This window comes from Eublepharis macularius, chromosome 12 (genome assembly GCF_028583425.1).
Source record: "Eublepharis macularius isolate TG4126 chromosome 12, MPM_Emac_v1.0, whole genome shotgun sequence".
NCBI classification, from domain to species: domain Eukaryota; kingdom Metazoa; phylum Chordata; class Lepidosauria; order Squamata; family Eublepharidae; genus Eublepharis; species Eublepharis macularius.
The window spans coordinates 68,758,820-68,769,791 of record NC_072801.1 but is presented as its reverse complement, the minus strand read 5'-3'; the positions used below and the strand labels follow the sequence as shown (position 1 = coordinate 68,769,791).

Genomic DNA, 10,972 nt, shown 5'->3' with positions numbered 1-10,972 from the left:
CTGAGGTGATATCCAGAGTGGCTTTATTTCCTTTAACTATCATATGCCTTTTCACTGGGACTCGAGGTAGATTGGTGGTGGAGAGTGCCCTCAAGTCATAGCTGCCTTATGGCGACCCCTCCCCCCCACCGGTGTGGTTTTCATGGCAAGAGACATTCAGAGGTGGTTTGCCATTGCAACCCTGGTTTTCGTTGAATTTCAATTACTTTGTTTCTCATGTCCAAATGCAACATTTAAGACTCAGTGGCATACTATTTATGATGGGCAACTGGTAGCCCCTGAAGAAGTGGGTTAAGACTCACAAAAGCTCATACCCTTCCACAAATTTTGTTCATCTTAAGGTGCTACTGGTTCGTCCTGGTAGCCCATTTTGAAATTCAGAATGAGTTCATCAAGACCTCCATGACATCATTTATGTTTGAAGCGCCATCTTTGCAGCATCCTGGACACGGCCCCATGGATGTCTTTGTTCCGTAGGGTATAAATGATAGGATTGAGCAATGGGGTGATCACAATGTAAAAGACAGCTAGCTTTTTGTCCTGATCAGGGGCTGTGTCTGACCCGGGCATCAGGTACACAAAGATAAGGATGCCATAGAACAAGATAACCACTACCAAGTGGGAGGCACATGTGGAGAAGGCCTTGCGCCGTCCGGCAGCTGACCGCATTCGTATCACAGAAGACAGTATGAGCATGTAAGAGGTCAGGATAATGAAAAAGGGAATGACAACTATCAGTGCAGCAACTAGAACAACATGGCGCTCTGTCACACGTATGTCAGTGCAAGCAAGTTTCAACACAATTGGCATGTCGCAAAAGAAGTGATTGATGCGGTTGGGGCCACAGTAAGGAAGGTGAAGGATGAAGCCCACATTTATTGAAGTAAGAAGGAAGCCACTCACCCAGGAGGCAGAGGCAAGCTGCACCTGGCGCCACCTACTCATGGCAACGACATACAGCAGAGGGTGGCAGATGGCCAAGTAGCGGTCATAAGCCATGGCGCCCAGCAGAAAACACTCAACGCTGCCCAGACAAACGGTCATGTACATCTGCAGCATACAACGGTTGAAGGAGATGGCTCCGTTTCCAGACAGAAGGTGGGCCAGCATCTGCGGCATGCTGCAAGTGACATAACAGATCTCCAGGGCTGAAAGGTTTGCGAGGAAGAAGTACATGGGGTTGTGGAGGGAAGAGTCAGCTCGCACCAACATAATGATTGCCAGGTTCCCCATAACAGTGAGTGAGTAAATGAGGAGAATTATCAGGAAGAGGAAAATCTGTGTCTTCCGGTGGTTAGTGAGTCCCTCCAAGATGAATTCTCTGACGGAAGTGAGGTTCTCATTTCCTACCCAGGGCTCCTGTCTGCACAGAAAGGACAAGTCAGTGACAATCTCTGTAAATGGGACAATCTTAAAACAACTCAAGTTTTGCTCTCGGTCACATGGGAGTAAACATCAAACAACTTCTTAATCTCTGCCTTTCCTTTCCAGGAATTTTCTGAACATACCGCTCAAATGTCAATAATTTCAAGACCAGTTTCAAGGCTCCTAGTTTTGTTTTAGGATGTGTTATGCCTGCCCGTCAACCCTAGCTTCCAATGCAAATAGAGGGAGTGGAGAGGTCCAGACATAATCGGTCCCAGAATGTTCTGATTCCCTTCCTTTTGGGCACAACATCTCCCATGTTCATACTTAAAGCTAGAGGGTGATTTTGAGGATCAGCTTTAGTTCTGGATGAGTTATGCAGACAACCATAGCTTCCAAAGCAAAAAGTGTGGTTGGACAGGCATGCTATGGGCCTGGATGTTCCAATTCTCTTCGTGTTTGACACTGCAGCTCCCATGTTCATCCTGAAACCCGTGGCCAATTGCCAGATTGCTAGCTTTATTTTTGAGGAGTTATGCATGCCACAGATGGGCAACCAGACAGATCCTTTTATTTATTATAAAGGATGTACTCTTACCTTGGCTCTCCTCCCAGAGGTTCCTCAAAATCCCTCATGTCAACAGGTATACAACAGCTGGGTGGCTTTCAGGCAGCTTTCTAGTACAAGCATTTAAAAGATCCCTGGATTGTTATGGATTTCAGGGAAGATCAGGATCGTCTCTCGTCCACTGCTAAAGAGCTTCTCTATGCTGTTCCAAAAAAGCTCTTACCCGTCCATTTAAAAAAATGGCAAGATCTTCTGGAATAGGCTTGGAACGCATATGCAGATGGAGAAGCGTATGGGTCGTCCTGCCAGCTGAGAGCGTGGTGTTCATGTTGTTAGCCATCAGAGTTTCTGATAGAGACTTGCCCCTAACAAAAGGACTGAAGCTGCTTTGAACAAAACGGTCCATCAAGCCGAGCACCGTCTTGACCGGTGGCAGAACTCTGTAGACTCAGGCAGACATCCTTCCATGCTGCATGCCTGCAGTCCTTTTAAACTGAGACACCAGGGAACTCTTACATGCTACTAAGCTCCAGTATTTAAACCATCTTGATACAATTTCTGTTGTGAGAATTCTAAGAGAAGAGTCAATTCAACCTGTTTCATTTTCAGGGTTAGAATGTTGACTTATGGGTGATTTTTCTCCCAGTGGCTTGTCAAAGCCTCGAGCATTCAGTAAGGAGATAATGACTGTAGATCTGCTCCGTTGGGATTTCTCTGATCCCTTTGGTACATCCTTCTGGTTCATTAGCAGACTGTTGTTTGTTACATCAGCTTTTGAGTTGTCATATTGTCTACTGATCGGTGCCCATTTGCATCTTCTCTAAAGTAATATTCCAATTCTGATTTTCCTTGGAGTCTTTAGTCCAGGGGGTGCATCAGGGTCTGCAAAGAATGACGATTTAGAGATAGCTTCCCTCATTGTAGTGTGATGCTTTAGCTGGAAACTCTCAACCTTTTATGATTCCCCCACCCCATGGCAGTCATTTAATGATGAATCTCACCTCTTTGGGCAGACATATTGTGATAGTGCCCACTAGTGATGGAGAGTGCCGTTAAGTCAGAGCTGGCTTATGGTGACCCCTGATGGAGTTTTCCTGGCAAAAGACTCACAGAGGTGGTTTGCCATTGTCTGCTTCTCCAACCCTAGTCTCCCATCCAATTATTAACCTTCTTAGCTTTTGAGAACTGACGAGATCAGGCTTGCCTGGGCTATCTAGGTCAGGATATCCCCTCTCAAAATTCCAAATGTTCCTACTCTTATGATAAGGGATCGTGAATGCCCCTGCATAACACATACAAGCTGGTTTTACAACCTCAAGGGCCTCCGATCAGGTGGGAATCAGGTAATAAAAGCCTCTTGTTGTCCACAGAAAGGAAAGCACCCCCATTTATGTTGATAGATGACAGGACCATTTGTCATGCTGTGAGGAAGAAACAAGATGGATTATTTTTAATATCCTGACTGAGGAGATGTGGAGCTCAAAGCCAGAGGAGCACCACAAATCTAATGGATTAGAGGTCAGCTGGTGGGAAAGATGGAGACTTGGTGCTCATTTCAGAATAGGTCAAATAGAACCCTTCTATCTGGGGAGGAAAAGGTTGAAAGAAACCCCACACTCTATGCAACCTGCGCAAGTCAAGGAGGCATGAAGTGGCTGGAAAGCTAAGTGAAGTCTGCAACAACCATCTTGCTTTAATAAGCTGTCTTGGGCCCATTTCTCAGGGAGAAATGACAAGATATAATCAGTGATTGTCAAATCCTAGCTAGTGCTTGGGTTTTTTCTTAGCTTTCTAACGCCTGTAGCTTTGTTCTTACAGGTATTCCCATACCTTTTCGTGTTCTTAGATGATCTGAGTTAAGGAGTTCTTAGATGAATTCTAGTTAGACAAAGTTCTTTCTTCCCCCCCCCCTTTAAAAGATATTGGACTCTGACAGAACTTGTCACCCACGTGCCTAACTGTTCATCCAGGCAGAGATTAAAATAGCTGGCCAAGCTCAGAGTTGCCAAGTCTTCTGCTATAGTAGCAGGCCTCCCAGCAACCAAGTGTTTTGCCCACTGAAGTTCCAGCTAGAGAAAATAGGAGGGAAATCAGGGTGCACACTAGAGATGGGCACGAACAGCAATACGAACTAAAAAAAGCCACAAACAGCCCAATCAGCTGTTCGCAAACAAGGTGTGCGTGAGGTCCCATTCTAAACGAACAGGTGGTCATTGCAAGTCTTGTTCATTGCGGTTCGTCAAGCCAGTCTGGCGCCTGTAATCAATTCCCTTGGCAACCGGAGGCAGGGACTGCCCGAACTCTGTCTGAACTCCTTCTGTTGCCCTGGAAACCCCAATCTAAGCCCAATTTAGCTTGATAGGCAGGTTTTCCTTTCAAGTGTGGAGCTCCAAATTTGTTACAAGGGTGGCTCTGGTTTTGCAGACAGTGAAGAGACAGTTGCTGTTGGCATTTTGATAGAGAGAGTGCATTGAAGCTTGAATTTTCTTTGTGTGTGGTGGGATAGGGATCTACCCCTTCAGGTTCCAGGGCTGCTGCCAGGCTCTGAGCCAAGCTATTATTTATTACTGGTATCTTTCCTGCTGCCTGCTCAGGTAAGGCTTCTGGGAGTGGTGTGGTAGGGATCTTGATGGCTGGAGGAGAGCCTGCTGGCCCCCACAAACAACAAACAATGAACATGTTTGTGAACAGGTCATGCTCATCAATGTTTGTTGTTTGTTGTTCATGGATGGCAACGAACAACGAACACCTTGTTCATGGGTTTTTTTTCCTGTTCATGCCCATGTCTACTACACACCAGCATCACTGGTGAATACCAGAAGTGACATCTCCGGTGACTCTAGGATTTGCACACACACAAAAAAATCTTTCTTTTTTTTACCATAGAGCTTTTACAAATCTTAGAGCATCCCAGAATATCACCTTAGATTTTCACTGGAAATGATGTCATTGTGTTAATATGACACTGGCACACCGAACCTCACCCCATTAACTTTCTTGGGGGTTTCCAGCTGCAGCCTGGCAATCCTAGCCAAGCTTCTGGGTTAGCTGGGGAAGGGGACACCAGTCCTCACACATGCATGCATATATCCAACCCGCTTTTTGTAATACAGACCACTGAAGGGGGGAAAGGGGAGCTCACAGAGTTTGGTGGCAGAAATCTGCCTGGGCTAAAAAGGATTGGGGGCTAGAGTCTTTCATAAAAGTGGGTTCACACTGATCCCCCAGTACTTGGAGGCTCATAGCCTAGGAAGGCGGACAGGAGAATCAGAATACTCATATGTTCCCTTCTCTACCCCCTGTTTCCAGTTTGATCTGAGAAATCCATAAATATCAGTTTGAAATGCCTACTAGAAAAAAGAAGCAGTTCCACAACATAGTAGGTGGAACCACTTTGAATTAGTGGTACTGTAGCAGGCTATCTTGTTCCCAAGAATTGAGACCAGACAGAATCTTCAGGAAGGAATGATGTTTATTGCCGGCAGAGCCCAGTGTGGCTATCACCACAAAGAACTGAGCTCCCGATTCATTCACAGTTCCTCATTTTATACATTCAGCATATAGACACATCACATGGTGTTGGTATCCGGGTAAGCTGAGCTCATTTCATATAAAATACATCTGTTTTCTCATTTAACAGCGAGGCACTTCAACTGACATTTTAGATAAACATGTCTACATTGCTTCTGCTTTCACTTTGAGTGCAGGTTATTTTAGATAACAAAATCCTTATCATCAAGACCATTGCTCCAGACATGACCTTTCCTTAGTGCGGCATAAATTCAGACATATTCTCATAAATAATCAGTCTTACGCTTCTAAGCAGTCTATTCTAAGATACACAATGCTGTAACTTCCTCTTTTTCAAGCTACAAGCTTCCTGTTTCAACAGTATCTAGCTGAGTCAGCTTGTCAGCTGTATTTTATACTGAAGAAAGATTTACCTAATCCTTCTAAATGTTAGTTAATCAGAACAGTATTATAACACTTATTAGTTAATAATCAATTTCCTCGGTCCTAAAACAACTTCCTTGGTCTACATAAATTCAATTAGCTAAGAATAACAGACAGTGTTAAATTTAAGCAAGAGACAAGCTGTTTGAAGCAAGCTGAAAGTGATTAGAGAGACCATTGTTCATAACTATTGGCTATGTGTTAAATTTACCAATTTCCTCGGCTACAGTACATGCTGTAAAGTTGATAGTGAAAGGGCACTTTTGGACACTGTTGAGATTCTGCAGCTCCAGTAACCAGACTCCATTCTCATACCATTGTGCATTCTGTTGCAGGCAATTGTTTTGAGATGCCAACCCCCTTGAAAGCTGTGGCAGAAAAACGATAAGAGAAAGAGATCATTTTTTAAAAAAGAGTAAACTTTGGTAGGATAGTCAGTCAATCAGTTCATTGTTTATTATGGCCACAGGCCAGCAAAATAAGACATCCAATAGCAAGACTATTTACAGGAAACCATGACACAGAAAATACAAAAACAGCAAATATAAATCATTAAGTGATCATCGAACTATGGTAGACTCCAGCGGGCTGCACAAAATCTAGCAAATCTATCTATTGTTCTCAGGCTCAAGGTCCCCTACAAGAATGAAAGCGTACAATTCCTCCTATCTATCAGGGTTTGGGGGGAGAATAGGATAGATAAATGCATATCTGAAATCTCCATAGAAAGGGCAGTGCAGAAGACCATGCCCAACCATTTCAATTTCTCCCCTTGCACAAGGTCATATCGATTCCTGGTACAGCAGACCGCAATATCTCCCTTCCAAAAGTGCAGAGGGAAAAAACATTGAATTGGGCCAGAGGAAACATTTTCTTGTATTTGGGTCCAGCATATCTACCGGACCTCCTCTCTCCCTACGTTCCTCCACGGCAGCTTCGCTCGTCTGAACAAGGCCTCCTGCAGGTGCCACCCTGCACACGGGCGAAATCAAGAGTCACACATACATGTGCTTTCTCCCAGGTCACACCTGCCTTATGGATCAGCCCACCTGAAGAGGCCAGGAAAGCTGCTGTAACCTGTGCATAACTGAATTATTGAGAAGCACTTGTTTGCTCAGGAGGGCATTACTGTAAGGAAGTGATCTCAAAGAGATGCTTCCCTAAAGAAACAGGGACCATAGACTTCCCTACTATGTGCTGCTATATACTGTCTGTTGCATGATGTCCTATCTGTTGCTTTAAGTATGTGTTACTATGTGCTATTTGTTGCTTTAAATATGATCCTAGTAGGTAGTTCTATGTTGTTTAATGTCAGTCTTAGAATTGCTGTTTCAGCATTTCTTCAACTCTATATTGGGTTTCTGCTGATGTTATGTCTTTACAAATCCACGTTTATATGTCCTGTTGCGAAAGGCAGACTATAAATGACATAATAAATAAATAAATAGCCAGATAGTTAAGAGGACACAAATTTCTTGTCCCTTAAAAAAAGGATACTCCGTTTCGTGCGGATGAAAAGGCACGGCAGAAAGGACAGAAACTGCAATGGATGAGTCTGGCATTAGCATCATCCTGCATATTGAGGGAATGAATCCTGCAGGTCACTTCTGCAAATGGTGGTTCTTATAGCTGCTAGTGGAAGGGCACATAGGCTGCTTCCACACACGTTAGATAATCCACTTTCAATACTCTTTAGTGAACATTTGAAACTACTTTTCCATGTGTGGAACAAAAAATCCACTTCCAAAGGATTGCTAAAGTGCATTGAAAGTGCATTATTCAACGTGTGTGGAAATGGCCTAGAGTGAAGGAAAGGTTGGGGAAAATAGTTGCCGTTAGTATGATGAGTCCATGGGGTGTAACTCTAGATAACTAAGCATTTTTGCTAGCCTAAAGTCCCTGTCAGAGAAAGGCAGTTGGAAAAAATAAGAAAGAAAAGTTAATTACATATTTTTTAATGTCGCATTTTATTGCAATTTCAGGGGGAAACACAGTAGGGAAGACTGTCTATGCAATTAAACATAGGAGAGAATTCTGAAATCATGGAATTTGTGTGTTGCATTCATAAAGGGTAAATGGAGGATGGGCCCAGCATGGTTCCTTGGTCCAATGTCCAAAACTCTTTGCTACATCAGTGGCAAAGAGGTGAGTCAAATATAACCAATTACACCATCTTCCCCCATCGTGTCCAAACAGGCAAATATACATTTCTAAGTTATCGTATGTTCTTGCATAGGTCCCAGATATAGATGAGACTCCGAGGTAGCGCTGTCCGCAAGCCTGAGCAGTGACTTGATCTCCCATGTCCAAACATGACATATAAGACCCACTGGCATATTATTCATGGTAACCAACTAAGCAGCCCACGTACTTACCTTTGCTGGATACAGTCTTGTGAAGAACAAGTTGTTTGGGTGTACCTGCGATATCGAAGAAGAAGAATACAACAAAAAGAAAAGGTCTTTTATGGCCTCTGTGAACTTTCATATTGTTGTACATGATACTACTATGAATAAGGTTTTGTATCTTGTCTCTGGGATATTTATGATATTGAAGTACGATTTTAGGAATCTATATGAGCATTTTGAGCACTTTGCACTTTAGTATTGAGTATTTGAACTATAAAATTATATAAAGATTCACAGAAATATCTACTTTTGTCTAATGATTAATTGTTCTATTCATAATGGTTTAGCCTTAATGTGACAACTTATAGCCCTCTTGAGGGGTTCCCCTTCATCTCTGGTATATCGTTCATGGTAAGCAACTAACAGTCCATGTACAAAACTGGGGCTGTTCATCAAGACCTGTATGCTCATGTTTTCTTGTTAAAGCCCCATCTTTGAAGCATCCTAGATAAAGCCCCGTGGATGTTCTTGTTTCGTAGGGTGTAAATGATAGGATTCAGCAAAGGGGTGACCACAATATAAAAGACAGCAAGCCCCTTGTCACGATTAGGAGATGAGCCTGAACCGGAACTCAAGTATGTAATGATGAGGATGCCGTAAAACAAGATGACCACAATCAAGTGGGAAGCGCATGTGGAGAAGGCCTTGCGCCAACCGGCTGCTGACTGCATTTTTATCACCGAGGACAATATGAGCATGTAGGAGATCAGGATAACAAAGAAAGGAATGACGATGATCAACGCAGCCACCACAATAATATTGAGCTCTGTCTGTCGTATGTCAGCACAAGCGAGTTTGATCATAACTGGCATGTCGCAGATGAAATGATTGATGCGATTGGGGCCACAATAGGGGAGGCGAAGGGTGAAGGTGGCATTGATTGAAGCGAGGAAAAAGCCACTCACCCAGGAGGCTGTGGCAAGTTGCAATTGACGCCACTTACTCATGGCAACGACATACAGCAGAGGGTGGCAGATGGCCAAGTAGCGGTCGTAAGCCATGGCAGCCAGAAGAAAACACTCAACACTCCCTAAGCAAATAATCATGTACATCTGGACCATGCAACGGTTGTAGGAAATGGTTCCATTTCTAGACAGAAGGTGAGCCATCAATTGGGGCAAGCTGCTGGTGACATAACAGATCTCCAAGATGGAAAGGTGTAGGAGGAAAAAGTACATGGGGGTGTGGAGGGAGGAGTCAGCTCGCACCAGCATGATGATCACCAGGTTCCCTGCGATGGTGAGGGAATAGATGATTACGATAACCACAAAGAGCAAAATCTGAGTCTTGCGTTGGTCAGTGAGTCCCAGCACGAAGAATTCTGTAATTGAAGAATGGTTCTCAGCTTTCATCCTGAGCAAAGAAGTCAAGAGTTGGTGACATTGGTCAATGTTGCACTGGAGTCACTGCAAACCCACCCAGCAAAATCAGCATCCAAATACTCGCCTTAATTTTATATTGTTCCTTTTTCAGACTAGGTGTTTCATTAGGTCCATAAAGGCAAGGATCATGTTTATTTTTACTGTAGTATACTAATTGTGCAATCGTAAGCACAAGTTTAAGCCAGGACAGGCTTAGACACATCTAGACAGGTGTAAATTTGCACTGTAAGATGGCTGCCACTCTGGAATGATAACTAGGAGAGGTTTCTCTTATTTAACACCTACCTTTTAAATAATGCTTAGTAAATGGGCAACCCTTACGCTACCCTTCATAACAGAATCTACCTCAGTAAAATGTTCTAATCTGTAAATTTAATCCATTCGCGAATGAACAAAATCAGTCAAAATTCAGAGTAAGATTAAGAGAAGATGATTCTGTCATTCACACCAGTAGAATATTAAAATGTCCAAATTGGGCTCCCATATCGCAATATGTAATCTTACTTACCTTGCCTCTCCTCCCCGAGGCTTCTCAAAAACAGTAGCGTTTTTCATGTCAATAGTTTGTATAAAGTATAAAATAGTGGGATAGCTTTCGGGCAGCTTTCTAGTGCAACCATGCCATGGATTTCAGAGAAGACCCGGGTTCTCTCTCATCTGATTATGAAAAGCTTCTCCATGCTGTTTCGAAAAGGCTGTTGCCTATCCATTTAAAAAGGGGGGAATTTGGGCATATATCCAAGAAGGAAAATATGGCTCATCATACTGATTGAGTATATGCTACCTAATTTCTTAGACAGCAGTGTTTCTCTTAGAAATAGACTCGCATGTAAGACGATAGAAGCTGCTTTGAAAGAAATGTTCCATGAAATTTAGCATGGTCTACTCTAATAAGCAACAGACCTCCACACTCTCGGACAGATGTCCTTCCATTTCTTCTTCTCTGCAGTCCTTTTCAGTGGAGATGCCAGGAACCTTATACATGCAGAGGAAGTGATCTGCTAGTAAGCAACTTAAACCAACCACTTGTATAGACTTCTAAGATGACAATTAATATAACTTGCTTTGCTAAATACCTAACTGTTGCTGATGTTAGGATACTGACAGCATGTGGATGCTCATTCTCTCTATGATTTGAGGATTCGATAAGGTAATAAAGACACTGGACCTATTCCATTGGGTCCAATCCCTTTGGTACTTTGCTCTGGTTCATTAACAGTCTGTTGTTTGTTACTTCAACCTCTTGGGTAGCTCAGTCACTTATACCACCAAGGAAAACAATTCCTTCATTACGG

The 10,972-nt window shown here is 43.2% G+C and overlaps 2 protein-coding genes across 2 annotated transcripts; both read right to left on the bottom strand.

The window, feature by feature from the left end:
* Positions 1-408: 408 nt before the first annotated feature.
* Positions 409-2,001, bottom strand: LOC129339668 (olfactory receptor 2G3-like). Its single transcript, XM_054994249.1, has 2 exons — positions 1,964-2,001; positions 409-1,363 (listed from the first exon to the last, which is right to left on the bottom strand). Exons 1-2 carry the CDS (start codon positions 1,999-2,001, stop codon positions 409-411), a joined length of 993 nt encoding a protein of 330 aa, XP_054850224.1.
* Positions 2,002-8,702: 6,701 nt separating this feature from the next.
* Positions 8,703-9,647, bottom strand: LOC129339667 (olfactory receptor 2D2-like). The gene has a single exon (XM_054994248.1). It carries the CDS (start codon positions 9,645-9,647, stop codon positions 8,703-8,705), a length of 945 nt encoding a protein of 314 aa, XP_054850223.1.
* Positions 9,648-10,972: the final 1,325 nt, after the last annotated feature.

What these genes read in the sequence shown, in the direction of transcription:
- LOC129339667 (XM_054994248.1), bottom strand. Translation starts at nt 9,647, where the DNA reads ATGAAAGCTGAGAACCATTCTTCAATTACAGAATTCTTCGTGCTGGGA.
- LOC129339668 (XM_054994249.1), bottom strand. Translation starts at nt 2,001, where the DNA reads ATGAGGGATTTTGAGGAACCTCTGGGAGGAGAGCCAAG. An exon ending in CCTCTGGGAGGAGAGCCAAG is followed by an intron (nt 1,364 to 1,963) that starts GTAAGAGTACAT and finishes CTTTCTGTGCAG; the next exon opens with ACAGGAGCCCTGGGTAGGAA.